Source organism: Hyperolius riggenbachi, chromosome 1, assembly GCF_040937935.1.
Source record: "Hyperolius riggenbachi isolate aHypRig1 chromosome 1, aHypRig1.pri, whole genome shotgun sequence".
NCBI lineage: Eukaryota > Metazoa > Chordata > Amphibia > Anura > Hyperoliidae > Hyperolius > Hyperolius riggenbachi.
In genome coordinates this window covers 141,395,662-141,411,685 of record NC_090646.1, presented here as the reverse complement: position 1 = coordinate 141,411,685, position 16,024 = coordinate 141,395,662, and the positions used below count along the sequence as shown (strand labels likewise).

At 42.7% G+C, this 16,024-nt stretch overlaps 1 protein-coding gene across 2 annotated transcripts in view; it reads left to right on the top strand.

The window, feature by feature from the left end:
• FRG1 (FSHD region gene 1) overlaps positions 1–10,007 on the top strand; it is a 40,062-nt gene extending 30,055 nt beyond the window's left edge. For both annotated transcript variants that reach the window (XM_068268713.1, XM_068268709.1), the window contains 2 exons: positions 6,572–6,682; positions 9,857–10,007. In XM_068268713.1, the coding sequence (XP_068124814.1) occupies positions 6,572–6,682; positions 9,857–9,893 (148 nt within the window). In that variant the 3' untranslated portion in view covers positions 9,894–10,007. The remainder of the gene's footprint in view (positions 1–6,571; positions 6,683–9,856) is intronic.
• The last annotated feature ends 6,017 nt before the right edge of the window (positions 10,008–16,024 follow it).

The following is a 16,024-nucleotide window of genomic DNA, read 5'->3' as shown; positions in this document are numbered from 1 at the left end:
AGTAGGTGACTGTATTCAAACCTGGTAGAAACAGTGTCAAGACTACCTTAGTATTACTAGCTGAAAATGGAATCCTTGACTAATGCTGTGAGGTGAGAGTGCTAAGTACTATTTGGCCTTGCTGAGTGTCAGTTATGTCAAGCTGAACGCACTGAGCATCCACTAGACTGTGCATGCCTTATTGTAATTTTTTTAAATTAATTCCTTTTTAAAGTACCGCTCTCCTTAAAGCCGGAACTGAAATAAAAAAATAAAACAGTTTCACTTACCTGAGGCTCCTGCCAGCCCCTTGCAGCCTACCTGTCCCGCACCGGTCCTCAACAATCCTCCATTTTCCTGCCGCCTGCGATTCAGTTGATTCAGCACCTGCGCACCACGCGTATCTTTCTCTGCAATATCGTCAGATGCTATTGCAGGTGGGAACGCAATGACAGATACGCGTGGCTTGCCATCGACTTACAAGTCGACCGAAACCAGGTGGCGGCGGGAGAACGGAGGATCGTGGAGGACCGGCGCGGGACAGGAAGGCTGCACGGGGCTGGCAGGAGCCCCAGGTAAGTCAAACACTTTTTTTTTTTTTTATTTCAGCTTTAAAGTGGACCTGAACTCTTGTACAGGACTGGAGGAGAAATGCACCCTGTGTGTATTTAGAGAGTTAAGCCTGTCTAATTCCCCCCTCATCTGTGACTGATCACCAATGTAATTTGATCTGTCGGTTGGCATCCTCAACACAGCAGTTAATTTGTAAACACAGGATGTTAACCCTATGACTGCGTCAATGAAAGCAAGAAGTTGGCACACTGCAGATTTATTGCAAGATTTGTATCCGCTGTAACAAAGAAATGTTTATTATGCTGTTGCTTTATCTTTTAGAGCAGAGAGGAAGTTCTGAGTTCAGGCCCACTTTAAATAAATACGTGTTGTAAGTAGTGTTGCTTGTTGAGGTTTCTGGGAATTTTTGCGTGACTAGTACTTATTTCCTGTATCGAAAAGTGGCACTTCCAATTCTTGCAATTTTTGTTTTCTGGTTTTTTTTTTTAGTCTCCACATGCAAAACATAGCTCCTCGCCACTAGTGGTGAGCTCATAATTTCACACAGCGGGGATTTCACAACAAAAGTGACAATTATGATATATAAAATTGTAATGTCACTTATAAATTCTAAATTATGGGCAGGATCGTACTTGCAAAAAATTTGCAAAATTTCAAGAAAGCAAAATTATCTCACTATAAGAAGAAATACTGGGCCTGCTTAGGAGACTCCTGGCCACAGACGCGTGACCGCGCTGGCTGCTACGCAGGGGACTCCAGACAACGGCTGGGAAAGGAGCTGTGGCGAGGTACACATTGGCTGCCAGGGGCTGGAGGAAGCCCCCAGGTAAGTAGATCTGTTATATATTGAAATGCTTGATGTTTTCTTTAAAGTGTGACGTGATAAGATGGACGTGGTTTGTATAGTGAAATGCGTACAGATAACTAGGCTGTGTTTCTTTTCTGCCTGAAAGCGTTAAACATTTAGGTATGCAAGTGACAGTTTTTCTCCTGTTGGGATGTAATGAGACCTATAGTGTATTTCTCACAGATAAGGTATTACAGCCATACAACTCTTTCCTGTCAGAGAACAGCTTCTGAGTGCACAGGATAAGTTAAAAAAGGGTTAATGGTTCATGTATACTGTCCCTGGGACATGGGAATACTGTGTCATTGAGCAAAGACAGTAAAACATTAAATCTACGTTTTAAAATAAGTTTTAAGAGTAGGAGGATAAATACAATTGTTTATCTCATCGGTTTATTTTCACCTCGCATTCACTTTAAATACACATTTCAGTGCTATTACTAGTGTGTGTGTGTGTGTGTGTGTGTGTGTGTGTGTGTGTGTGTGTGTGTGTGTGTGTGTGTGTGTGTGTGTGTGTGTGTGTGTGTGTGTGTGTGTGTGTGTGTGTGTGTGTGTGTGTGTGTTATATGACTGCATGTATAATAGGGATTACAGTCATACATAATCAGCTGTGATGTTCGAGCATTTGCATTAAAAATAGCATTTACGCTTATATTGATTCAGTAGTAATGTGCATATTTTTGTGTACCGAGGTAGAAATTTAAAAAAAAAAACAAAAATGGAAATAAAGGTCTTCAATACAGGAATTTGTGATATCTGGGTAAAAATCCACATGAACCCAAATTAGGAACACTAGTGTATATTGCATTTACGACCCTTTCGGATGACTTGAAGGAATGATTACTTTGTACTGGCAGATATCCTGCAGTGTCTGTTGCATTGAGTGATGCCTTACGTTGGGCTTGTCACCTATCTGCTCCCTGAATAATGCGTTCATACAGTATCTAGCATTGCATGAGTATGCACATTACACAGCCATATTACAGCTGATTAGCTTTTCCCTGAAACATTATCATCAAGAAAATGTCATTTCCAAATCATTTGCTGGTTTATAGAACATTAAGATTGAAATATTATGCTTTTATTTCTTCAACGAAATGGAGGTTTTATACAGAATTACCTTTTAAATGTTGTATTCAAAGCAATTCCAACTGTACATAGGAAAATAATATTAACACAAGAGCTCATATTGCAGACGTTCTCCCAAAGACCTTTGCCTGTGCTTGGTGAAAGGACATCTGTCACAAAGCCATAAATTGTGTGTGTGATCAATCTAATGGGTGCTTTAAAAATGGCTGTTAAAATATTAAAATAAACCCTATGTGTAGATTAAATGAATGTCAAGACTTACTGATTGGTCAAATGTACATAAAGCCGCAGTGATGTGATGAAGACTATGCCAAGGAACCGGGTTAGCTTGAAAGCACCCACCATGATTCAGCTACCCACCCCACATAAGTATTTATTATTTGGTACATACTGTATAGGCTGCCAGCATGTTCAGTGGCGGTATAATAATAATTATTATTTATTGTATTAATAAAGCACCAATGTATTACACAGCGCTAGACAATAGATAAATGGGTGAGACAGACAACAAGGTAAAGAGATCATGCAAGGGAGTTTAAGTCTTCAAGACCACATACTGTAGATGAAGTCCAAGTCAGTCTGAAGGAAGGGTAACTGAAGAATGGGTTGCATGATCAGGTTGTATCCACTGGGAGGAGGACCGTCCCAGAGGCATACAATCTATACAGAGGGGGTAGGGACACACTAGGGGAGGGTTACACAACAGGTGCCCAGCAGAGCGAGTTATGGCATTGATGCGTTGGTTAGACGATCTTAAAGAGATGTTGAAGGATGGGGCAAGCCTAATGGGTGGTAGAAGGGAATTCCAGATAGAGCGGGCAGCTCTTGAGAAGTCCTGCAGTCTCGCTTGGGGGATGCATGGGTGGTGAGGCGCAGGTCGTTGAAGGATCATAGCGCAATGTTAAAGTTGCACAGCAATGTCCCACTGTCAACCTAGCCTCATTCAAATATCAATCAAATGCTTACACAATGATCTCACCACAGCCCACTGTAAAAAAAAAAAAATATATAGCCCTAAACAATTTGAACAGGGAATGAGGTTACTGGAAAATAAGGGCCAATTCATATGGGAAGAGAATTGAAGCTAATGAACGGGAAGCATAGATCATGAGACTTCCTGTAATGTAACATGTCAATAGTACATTTATCAGTATGCTATGCAGCAGTGTCTTTGATCCTGATCTGAAATAATGCTTAGGACTTGTGCACTCATAGTGTAGTGTAGAACAATGACAAAGCTCTGCTCCACTTTCTCACCCCTCTCTGTAACTTTAAAGGAAACCCAATGTGAAAATAAACTGATGAAAACAATTCTATCTTTCTAGTTCTAAAAATGACCTTTTTTTATTTTCTAAATCCTGCAGTTTTATTTTCTGTGTATCCGCTAAGAAACAAATGTTTAATGTTGTATTGTGTCATATTCTGACAGTCTTTTTGTGTCACAGAAGCAACAATTTATGAACTATTGACCTTTTTTATCCATCTTCTGCTCTCAGAAGTGTTTTATGGCCATAGTTCCTTCTCAGTGATGGTTACACTATAGTCTAACTCAGTCCCGACATGAGAAAAACGGTCTCTTTCAAATCTAAATGTTAACACTTTCAGACGGGGAAAGAAAAATGAACACAGCCAAGTTATTTCTATGCTTAGCACTGCACATGTCTATCTCATCATGTCACATGTCACCTTGGGTGTCCTTAAAAGTGTACCCGAGACCACTATAATGGGGCTATTTATACTTACCTGGAGCCTCCACCAGCCCCATGAGGTGTGTAGGCTCCCTCTCTGGCCGCTCTGTTATCTTGTAATCTGTCCAGTCTTGTGCTTCTGCACATGTGCGGCTTGGTTCTGCGCCTGCGCAGTACTACTTCTCTCGGGGGGGGGCACGTGACAGGGGGATGTGCATAAGGGTGTGGTCAACTGGATTACTGGGGGGGGGGGGGGGGATTACAAGATAACAGGGAGCAGCAAGGGAGCTCACACACTTCATGGGGCTGGAGGAAGCCACATGTACCGGTAAGTATAAATGGCCCCATTATACTGTAGCTGTCTTAGGTGTCCTTTGAGGGTCCTTGCACACAATGTCCATTGCATCATGTCACATCAGACAATATTATCCCAATGCAGAAGCAATGATATTCGTATGGGACTTTCACATTGATTGCGAGGAATTCTGTTGGGATAACGCTTACAAGGTAATGTGTGAGTTTACAGTGGCATTGGAGCATACTCTCATTGTAATTTATGCCTCACTATACAGTATGCTCACACCGTTAACCTGCGGTTCAACTTTTCGGATATGTAGTGATGTGATTGAAGGACAATTGCATCTCATCCTAATCATCCTAGTGTGAAAGGAGCCTTAGAGAAGTGCAAAACTGTATGGAAAAACGAACTCCAGCCATATTCATTTTGATGTAGGGGAGTCAGGTTTACACTTGTATTGGATGGAGCTGCCCCACATCACACAGTGGCCTCCATTCATAAAACACTGCGATAAAATGTTCTGGTCATTAATATACTGCGTTTGGTATTTTAGACTTTTTAGTGCTAATTCATAAACATTTTCACAGGTGCCTTTGAAGTGCGGTAAATTGCCGAAGCCCATTGAGCGGTAACAGCAGAAGTGTGGAGCTGTTTGTCTTTTGTTACACTGTTACATGCAGTGAGGGCATTACAATAGTAAGAGGCATCCCCGACATCCCTTTAGAATGCACATTTGTTATACTGCCTCTGCTCCCTCTGAATCTCTGTCCATTAGTTTTTCTTAACACTTTATTTAATTGCTACAGCTTAGATGAACTCCAAGAGACTTTACATATGTCATACTTTGGTGATTTTACCCACTAGTTTCGCCGCATAGCCAAACATGAACTGAATGCTGAATGGGTTACACTGCTGAAGGGTTTCTGGGGAAATCTGTTTTGTTCCGATTCTCTGCTGGCTGCCTGGGGCTAGAAAAGTTTTGTCCCGCCGGAGAAGCCGTGGGTCCTATCAAAATCCGATCAGGAGACGGGCTGTTTCTATTGACTCCCTGCGCCTGTCAGTCACAGGTGTCTCTTCTATGCTGCAGCCAGACTCCTAGCCAATGCCCCCCGCAGCTCACACATCACCCCAGTACTGCAAACTCTTCACTGGTTGCCAGTAAAATGGAGAATCAATTTTAAGATCTGCCTGCTGACATTCAAGGCTCTACACCACATGGGACCCAAATACATAGCGGATCTATTGGAACTTTATGCCCCTCCACGCACCCTCCGCTCTGCCAACAAGATGAAGCTGGTTATTCCCAGGATACACTTAACATTTGGTGCTCGGGCCTTTTCCTATGCAGCCCCTACTCTATGGAACTCACTTCCACAATCAGTACGAGAGGCTCCTTCTCTGGACAGCTTTAAAAAAAGGCTAAAAACTCACCTTTTCCCTAGCCTTTGAGACTGCATAATGCAGGGTCACAGCGCTTTGAGTCCCCAGGGAGAAAAGCGCTATAGAAATATTATTGTTATTGTTATTGTTCTTCTTCTTGTGTGAGTCACGCTTCCCTGCACAGACTCACAGAGACTTCGCATTGTTAAGACCTCAACAGAATTATCGTGGGGATTACCGCTTGTTTTAGGCTTTATGAATTGACACTTGCTGGCATGTGGAGAGATAATTACCGCACAAGTCCGTAATTTACCTCACCGCTCGGTAATTTTCAGCTTTTCATACGGTAACAGCCTTTATGAATTGACATTTTCCTCGGTAAAGTCAGCTGTTCTCTGCATTACTGAATGCGGTAATGCTTTATGAATTGAGGCCAGTGAGATAGTTGCTAATGGTGTCACCAGGTGTGAATAGGCTCTTAGACTGAACACACATTTTGCATAACAGATGTCTTTTTAAGCCTTCTGATCTAAAAAATAAAGTCCAATATGTAGTACTGAATAATTCAGTGTTTAATGGAGTATGGAAATTTGAACATTTCATCTCTGAAGCTGTGTTTATGAACAAGGCAGGTGAACAGTCATGCGTAGCATTACATGTAGTCTTGTGTCCTTTGTAAATCATATTCACAATGTGCTCACAATGTTCATTTTTGCAGAAAAAAATTCCAAAGTTTTCAGGACCGTAAACTTAAAGTAAGCAAAGAAGACCACAAAGATCTGAAGAAAGCCAGGAAAGAAGGGACTTTTCACGAAACTCTTCTGGACAGGTAAATTATTGCCAGTTTAGAAATTATTTCTTAAAGGACCACCATAACAAAATATTAAAAAATTAAAAAATAAACCTGTAAAGGATATGAAGAGTATAAAATTAATCATTTAAATTGTTTTACATTAATAATGTCTAACAGCAAACCTTCTTACTGACGGCATGTGGATGAGGCCACTCTGGCCATGGGGGGGGGAAACAGCCATGCATTTCTTGGAAGAAGAGATACCATTTTCAGCATCTTAATTGTCACTGGAACATCCCTACAACAGCATCCGCTCCCACTGGAGTTATAGCTTGTCGCTTCTTTTGTGAAGCTATGCTGCACCTACAGCAGTGTAGTAGCTGAAGGACCCCAGCCTGCTAGACCGGCACAGCCCCGGACAGACCCCACATTACCGATGAAGTGTACTGAGCATGTAACAGAACGGAACATGCACAATATCTTCGTTAAGCCAGAGTACATCACTGTACATTGAGGGCAAATGCAATTAAAGCCATTACAATATAATTAAGGTACTGCGTATGAGCGGAATCTCTTCTAAGGGCCTGAGCCCACTAATGTAGTTGTACGCAGTTGTGTCTGCTTTTCAGCATCTAACATTGATGTGTTGCTGAAAAGTGGACACAACTGCTTACAACTGCGTTAGTGGACTCATGCCCTAAGAAATGCATGGATGTTTGCTCCCCCATGGCCAGAGTGACTTCATCCACATGCTGTCTGTACGAAGGTTTGCCATTCTGCTTTTTTTTAATCAATGTAACCAATTTATATATTTTTGTTTGTTTTGTTTTTTACTTTCTATTGAATCAGTCCTATTAGTAGGCCTTCTTTACAGTTTTATTATTTTTCATTTTTGAATATTTCAGTATAGTGGTTCACAGATTTAATTTGGGCAGAAATGTATTACACCATTAGCCAATCACTGCACTTGTACAATTGCAGAGAAATCCATATGTTTCTCTAATAAAAAGGAAAGTGGTTATTTTATCTTTAAGGGTAGAGATTATTATTATTATTGTGAATCTGGGAAAAAAAATAAATCTTAACTACTGTTGTTTTGAAGCCGGAATCCAAGAAATCATGTCCTGTGTAGGGAACAGTTTGCTTTTATCTGTATATTAGGGACCTTATGCCTAGTACACACCATACAATTTTCTGTAAGATTTAACGTGCGTACACACGCACTACTGAATGCAACGACTGGTCCGCCGGAACCTCCCGCTGGGCGGTCTTTAGCCGACAGTATGCGCATGTGTATGTGCTGTCAGCGGACTGATAAGGATGTTTCTGAACGGTCCGCTGAGCGGATCGTTCAGAAACAGCCTTATCAGTCCGCCAACAGTGCGTACACGCGCATACTGTCAGCTAAAGACCGCCCAGCGGGAGGGTCCGATGGATCTGTCGTTGCATTTAGTAGTGCATGTGTACGCACCTCTACTTGCCAGATTTATAATTTCCAACATGTTGGAAATTCTCTGTTTAACCATGTATCTGCCAAGCATTGTTCTACTCAGGAGATAACCAGAAGACAATGCACCAGAGATAATGACCAGGCTCTACCAGTACTTTACAGAAAATAATCTAAAGGTGCGTACACATGCGCTACTAAAGAGAATGACGTTTCCATCAGACCCGCCGTTCTCTTTAGTAGTGCGTGGAAAAATGGAAAAATCACATGACCTGCCATAGGGCACAGACTGCTGCGCTTCCTACCACATTTTCCGAGAGCTTAGATGTCTGGACTATGCCCCTCTTGAGTGACCATGCCATTGGTTAATTCATTGCAATGGGAAGAAGTTTGAGTGGGCAGCCTGTACCAAGTCATTCCCAATTTAAGTGCAGAAAATGAAAATGGCAATTGCCTGACTGTATTTATGATTCCAGAGCTATAGTGAGATAGTAATAAATTCAGATTGCATGAAAATTGTATGCAGCTTGCAACTGGGCCAATCCAAATCAGCAGGAACTCATTTGTATTAAATTTGCATGCAGAGTGAATGTATTAGTATATCATTGATCATTTTTTGGGCCCTTTTCCAGGAGCAGTTGGTAGGCAGTGAAAAGCCTCTCAAACTCTCACAACTGCTTGCTGCCGCCTGGTAACTGCTTACTGCTACCTAGTAACTGCGTGCTGAGCACACTGTTCGACTGCCTATGGCAATGAGCCCTTAAAGAGACTCTGTAACCAAAAAAAAAAAGGTCAGCTGGGGGGGTACTCACCTCGGTAGGGGGAAGCCTCAGGGTCCCAATGAGGCTTCCTCCTCCCCTGTAGCTGCAGGCAGTCCAGCGCTGGATCCCCCGAAGTGTCCCAGAATCCTCCCTCGACAAGGCTGACAAGCGCTGATTTATTTACCTTTCCTGGCTCCAGCGGGGGCGCTGTTGCTGCAAACCGTACGGAGATAGGCGGAAATACCCGATCTCTGTCGGGTCCGCTCTACTACGCAGGCGGAGCGCGGATCCTGCGATGGAGCCGGGGAGGTAAATATTTACATGCCCACTGTTCGGAGGGGCACAGAGAGACCGCCGTGGGACACCGAAGGACAGGGGAAGCCTCGATCGGATCCGGTGGCTACCCCCTAACGAGGTGAGTACCCCCCAGGTGAACTATTGTAGTTACAGGTTTTCTTTAATGGGGAGTTGGCTGCTGCCTGAACTCTGTACTCAGTAATAAAAATAGGAAGTTGTAAAACTATGCAATATATGGAGAAAACTAAAGGCTTTGTAAAGTGAGTTTTTTTTCCCCATATAAAGAAAATGGTGCAATCAACAAGAGTTCCAGCAGTAAAGTAGATAAGAGACTGACTGATATAATGCTGTGAAGATTTGTATTATGAAATGCTTTTCCTCTCTTTATCATATTGATATTGAAGTTTTGTCTACATAATGCCGAGTACACACGATTCAATTTTCCGTCAGATTGACGGGTTGAATAGATTATTTCTGACAGGTCCGATCATTTTCCAGTTCGATTTTGTATAGAAGTGATCAGAAAATTGATTGGAAATCAGATCGGACCTGTCGGAAATAATCGATCCGACTGTCAATAGGATGGAAAATGTAATTGCGTGTACTAGGCATCACATGAATGACCTAACTACCACTGATTAGTATCCAGTACAGACATACAGTATGACTTGCTTGTGAACATTTCTTTCTTTCTGTCTTCTACAGGCGATCAAAACTGAAAGCGGACAGATACTGCAAGTGAAAGTGTGATCTGCGCACATATGTGTATTTCCACCATCCCCCCCCCTCCCCCATTTAACCTTTTTCATCTGTTGTACGTTTGTTTTTTAAATTAAAATATTTTACTAAAGACAAATGTAACTTTGGTCCTTTGCAGTTTGTCCCAGCGAGATCAAGCATATTCATTTAGCTGTCTCTAACATATGACCTGTTTAGTTTTCTTTAAAAAGATAATGGAAGCACCATCTTTTAATCAAAACTGATTTAGATCTAGAACCACAGCTGTAAGCTAGGTACAAAAATTAAAGGTATCCTGAAGTGAGAGGAATAGGTCAAATGTATTTAATTTTAAACAATGCAAATTGCCTGCCTGCCCTGCTGATCCTCTGCCTCTAATTGTAGGCACACTATGAAATTTCTTGGCAGATTTACTGTCAGATCATTAATTCAGCCCGTCTATCTTACAGGAAATTGCATGGAGTGTACCAGGCATTAGAATGGCAGAATAGATTGGATAGACACATCTCAGAGGCTGGATGGGCTAAATGTCTTCTTTTTCTACACAAATGTTCATTTTATGTTAAGGTTCAGGAAAATGCATACACGATTATATCTAATTGGTAGAGAACTCCAGAGAAGCTCCACAGATTTAATCCTTTTATTTCAGATCTTCGTTGGTGTTGTAACATGGAGGGAGGTGATATGTTCCACATATGGCATGGCTGCTCCAAAATCAAGCCCTTCTGGGATGTAATTTGCAAAATTATTGAAGCTCTTAGCAATATTAAAGTGGACCCAAATTAAAAATACAAGATTTCAGAAATAAAATCTATTTTCTAAATTATAATAATAAATAGCAGCCTTTTTTCAGCTGCATGATGACAAATATAAAATATTTTACATTTATTGGAGGAACCCCTCCCTTCCTTTCAAATTGCCGGGACAAAATCCGGAAAACTGGTGGAGTAGATGGTGTCCGGCAATGGAGGAATTGCTAATGGCTGCCCCCAGTATAATCCTAGTTATGAAAAGAGAAGGGTAAAAAGCATGCACTGAAATGCTCATAGGCTTGAAGGAGTGTTTATTTATCTTTGTATGTGTCAGAGTGGTGTAACTAAATATTTTTAATTAAAAAAAAGTTTGGTTTGGGTCCGCTTTAAGGTTCATATTGAACCCTTTCCCTTCTTTTGCTTAAAATAGATTGCCCCATCAAAACATACAAGTGCGCCATATCCTCACTGCTGCAAAGCTAACTATGTCCCCAGGTAGGCTCCAACAATCTGAGACTGGCTGAAGGACACTGAACAAGTTCTCCGCGAGTTAGGGAGGAGACGTTTGACCAGACATCAATGAGATGGGAGGTTTTTGCTCTTTCTGATGAGGGGGAACTCTTATTGTCTTAGCTTTCTTAAAGGATACCCGAAGTGACATGTGACATGATGGATAGACCTGTGTATGTACAATGCCAAGCACACAAATACAGTGGCTTGCAAAAGTATTCGGCCCCCTTGAAGTTTTCCACATTTTGTCACATTACTGCCACAAACATGAATCAGTTTTATTGGAATTTCACATGAAAGACCAATACTAAGTGCTGTTCACATGAGAAGTGGAATGAAAATCATACATGATTCCAAACATTTTTTTTTACAAATAAATAACTGCAAAGTGGGGTGTGTGTAATTATTCAGCCCCCTTTGGTCTGAGTGCAGTCAGTTGCCCATAGACATTGCCTGATGAGTGCTAATGATTAAATAGAGTGCACCTGTGTGTAATCGAATGTCAGTAGAAATACAGCTGCTCTGTGACAGCCTCAGAGGTTGTCTAAGAGACTATTGGGAGCAACAACACCATGCAGTCCAAAGAACACACCAGACAGGTCAGGGATAAGGTTATTGAGAAATTTAAAGCAGGCTTAGGCTACAAAAAGATTTCCAAAGCCTTGAACATCCCACGGAGCGCTGTTCAAGCGATCATTCAGAAATGGAAGGAGTATGGCACAACTGTAAACCTACCAAGACAAGGCCATCCACATAAACTCACAGGCCAAACAAGGAGAGCGCTGATCAGAAATGCAGTCAAGAGGCCCATGGTGACTCTGGACGAGCTGCAGAAATGTATAGCTCAGGTGGGGGAATCTGTCCATAGGACAACTATTAGTTGTGCACTGCACAAAGTTGGCCTTTATAGAAGAGTGGCAAGAAGAAAGCCATTGTTAACTTAAAAGCATAAGAAGTCCTGTTTGCAGTTTGCTACAAGCTGTGTGGGGGACACAGCAAACATGTGGAAGAAGGCTGTCTGGTCAGATGAGACCAATATGGAACTTTTTGGCCAAAATGCAAAACACTATGTGTGGTGGAATACTAACACTGCACATCACTGAACACACCATCCCCACTGTCAAATATGGTGGTGGCAGCATCATGCTCTGGGGGTGCTACTCTTCAGCAGGGACAGGGAAGCTGGTCAGAGTTGATGGGAAGATGGATGGAGCCAAATACAGGGCAATCTTGGAAGAAAACCTCTTGAAATCTGCAAAAGACTTGAGACTGGGGTGGAGGTTCACCTTCCAGTAGGACAACGACCCTAAACATAAAGCCAGGGCAACAATGGAATGGTTTAAAACAAAACATCCATGTGTTAGAATGGATCAGCCAAAGTCCAGATCTAAATCCAATCGAGAATCTGTGGCAAGATCTGAAAACTGCTGTTCACAAACGCTGTCCATCTAATCTGACTGAGCTGGAGCTGTTTTGCAAAGAATGGGCAAGGATTTCAGTCTCTAGATGTGCAAAGCTGGTAGAGACATACCCTAAATGACTGGCAGCGGTAATTGCAGCAAAAGGTGGTTCTACAAAGTATTGACTCAGGGGGCTGAATAATTACGCACACCCCACTTTGAAGTTATTTGTTAAAAAAAATGTTTGGAATCATGTATGATTTTCGTTCCACTTCTTACGTGTACACCAATTTGTATTAGTCTTTCACGTGGAATTCCAATAAAATTGAATGTACTTCTGGGATCCAGCCCTATATTGCTGCATTCATCCATTCTATAGGGGTGAGCAGTGTTCTCCCAATTGTGACACTTCATATAACGTGAGTTAAAAAGTACATAAAAACATCACATCTTAGCATTCCTCCAATTATAGGGACACTATGGCGAAAAATTTTAAAATATGTGCAAACATATACTGTACAAATAAGAAGTATGTTTGTTTTTTTTTCCAGAGTAAAATGAGCCTTAAATTACTTTTCTCCTATGTTGCTGTCACTTACAGTAGGTTGTAGAAATGGGGGATTCTCAGGGATTTATTTATTTTCAAAAGCACTTAGTGAATGGCAGTTGCTCTGTCCAACTGCCCAAAAAACTGTGTAGCGAGCAGGGAAGCTGGCCAGCATCATTGTTGGCCCACCTGTCACTTCTCCCTTACTTCCCTTGCCCGTCACAGGTAGCTACAGGTGTCCCTTAGCATTAGGTAGCCAGAGCTATCCTCAATATCAAGTAGCTTAGAGGGGCCCCCAAGTATTGGGCAGCTAGAGAAACCCCAATAATAAATAGCTAGTGGTACCCCTGACTGAAGGGAGATCTCTTCAGTGGAATGACGAGATCTGGGTGAGTAACTTCTAAGTTACACTCTCATCAGGACTTTGCATAGGGAAGGAGAGAGGCGCTCTGGGAGGGGAGTGAGCCGCCTTTTCTTCATCAGGCGCCTGTAGGCACGTGCCTACAGTGCCTTATGGTAAATCCGGCCCTGAGCACAGCAGAAATGCAGTAATCTGACACACACACAGTACTACTCTAACACTGCAGTACTAAATGAGTACACAATAAATCCCTATGCCCTAAACTATACTGTGTAGCTAAGGCAAGGCAATGGCCCAGGCCTGGCCTGTGTGCACAAACAGCACACACAGAGACAGACACCTAACTAGCAGAGCTGCTGCAGGCTGCAGCAGAGACTGCCACAGCTCACAGACAGCAGAGACTGTCACAGCTCACAGACACACACTAGCTACAATCACAATACAACACACTACTACTAGCTAAAGAACAATCAAACCGTGTTATTGTACAGGTGGTAAGGTGTAAAAACGCTGGGTTTAACATAGTAATGCACTTGCTTCAGCCAAACACACTGGAGTGTCTCTCTCAGTGGCAGTCAAGCAAGGATGAGATTCTTTATCTACAGGAGGGACTGGCCAAGGTTCCCCTCTGTGATTGGTTGCTTGGGCTTAGGCTGGGAGCCCTCTGATGGGCTGAATGACGTCATGGACGTCATTTCCATGGTAACAGTACCCGGATGCGGATATCCGGCATGCGGCAAAATATCCGCATAGAGCTATCCGGATTTTGGCCCAACTATCTGGAATCCGAATCCGATCCGGAACGCGTAAAAAAATTCGGATATCCGGGTTACTCGGATATTCGGAATCCGGATGAGCAACCCTGATTACAATTATACAGCTGCCTGGGTAGGAGAGGAATAGTTAATGTTAGCTCATACATGGGGGAAGGTTAGTGTTAGGAGTAGGTGGGAGGAGGTTAGTGTTGGGTGTACACAGGGCATGAGAAATAGGTTACAGTGGATGCAAAAGCGCTGAAAATATTCAATGTAAAACTAGAGGGCCTTCAATGCCAATGAACAGGTACACGTAGATGCATTTACATACTTAAAGTGGACCCAAATTAAAAATACAAGATTTCAGAAATAAAATCTATTTTCTAAATTATAATAATAAATAGCAGCCTTTTTTCAGCTGCATGATGACAAATATAAAATATTTTACATTTAGTGGAGAAACCCCTCCCTTCCTTTCAAATTGCCGGGACAGAATCCGGCAAACTGTTGAAGTAGAAGGTGTCCAGCAAAGGAGGAATTGCTAATGGCTGCCACCTGTATAACACTAGTTATGCAAAGAGAAGGGTGAAAAGCATGCGCTGAAATGCTCATAGGCTTGAAGGAGTGTTTATTTATCTTTGTATGTGTCAGAGTGGTACAACTAAATATTTTGAATTAAAAAAAATGTTTGGTTTGGGTCGGCTTTAAAGAGACTCTGAAGCCTCTTAAAAATCCTTTTTTTATTAAACAATCCTGTTGAATACCTTAATCCTACCTAAACCGCCGCATCCCTGCGGCTGTAAATTATCTAAATCCCCCCCTAACTCGCCCTCCCTCTCCCCAGCAAAATCCACGACTTTCTTGGTCGTGGATTTTGGTGCCCCTGTGCACTTCCGTGTGAGGCAGGGCTATGAGCCACAGTCCTGCCTCACACGCGTCTGTCAGCGGCGGATCTCCGCCTCTCCCCCACCCCTCTCAGCAAAGGAAGACTGAGAGGGGCGGGGGAGAGGTGGCGATGCGCCGCTGACAGACGTGTGTGAGGCAGGGCTGCAGCTCATAGCCCTGCCTACCACGGAAGCGCTGCCCAGATCGCCCCCCCCCCCCCCCCCCCCCCCCCCCGGGATTTAGGGGGGATTTAGATAGTTTACAGCAGCGGGAATGCGGCAGTTTAGGTAGAACTAATGTATTACACAGGATTGTTTAATTAAAAAAAAAAGATTTTTAAGAGGCTTCAGAGTCTCTTTAAAGGGTACCAAAGATAAGTTTACTTACATAGGGCTTTTTTCAGCCCCCCGCAGTGTATCTGATCCTTTGATGGTCTCCTAATCTGCACTGGCTCTCCTGATCCGCACTGTTCTGTCACTGTCAGCCCCGGTAAAGTCCCCATTTGAGCCAGTCGAGGTCTACTCCACATGGGCCACACACCTCCTTGATCGCAGATCCATAGCTGGGAGTGTTCTGTGTATGCACAGTGGCAAGTTTTATGAACTGCACAGGATGCTCCCAGCCACAGGAGGGCAATTGAGGAGACACGCAAAGCTGGGACAGCGCATAGGGTGACAGCAACAAAGCGGTGCGACCCGGAAGGACAGCAAGGGACTAGAAACTGCAAGGGGCTGAAAGAAGCCCCAGGTAAGTAAAAATAAACGTTTTTTTTCCCAATTAGGGTTCCCTTCAAAATGTGTGTATATGGGGAAGAGTGTCATCAGTTGCATCAGTGTTAAATGCAGAGCAGCATATCTCATACCTGAAAACATTTACAAAGATCGTCCCTGTACCGCCAACAGTCCTTCAGATGCCCAAGAAGAGG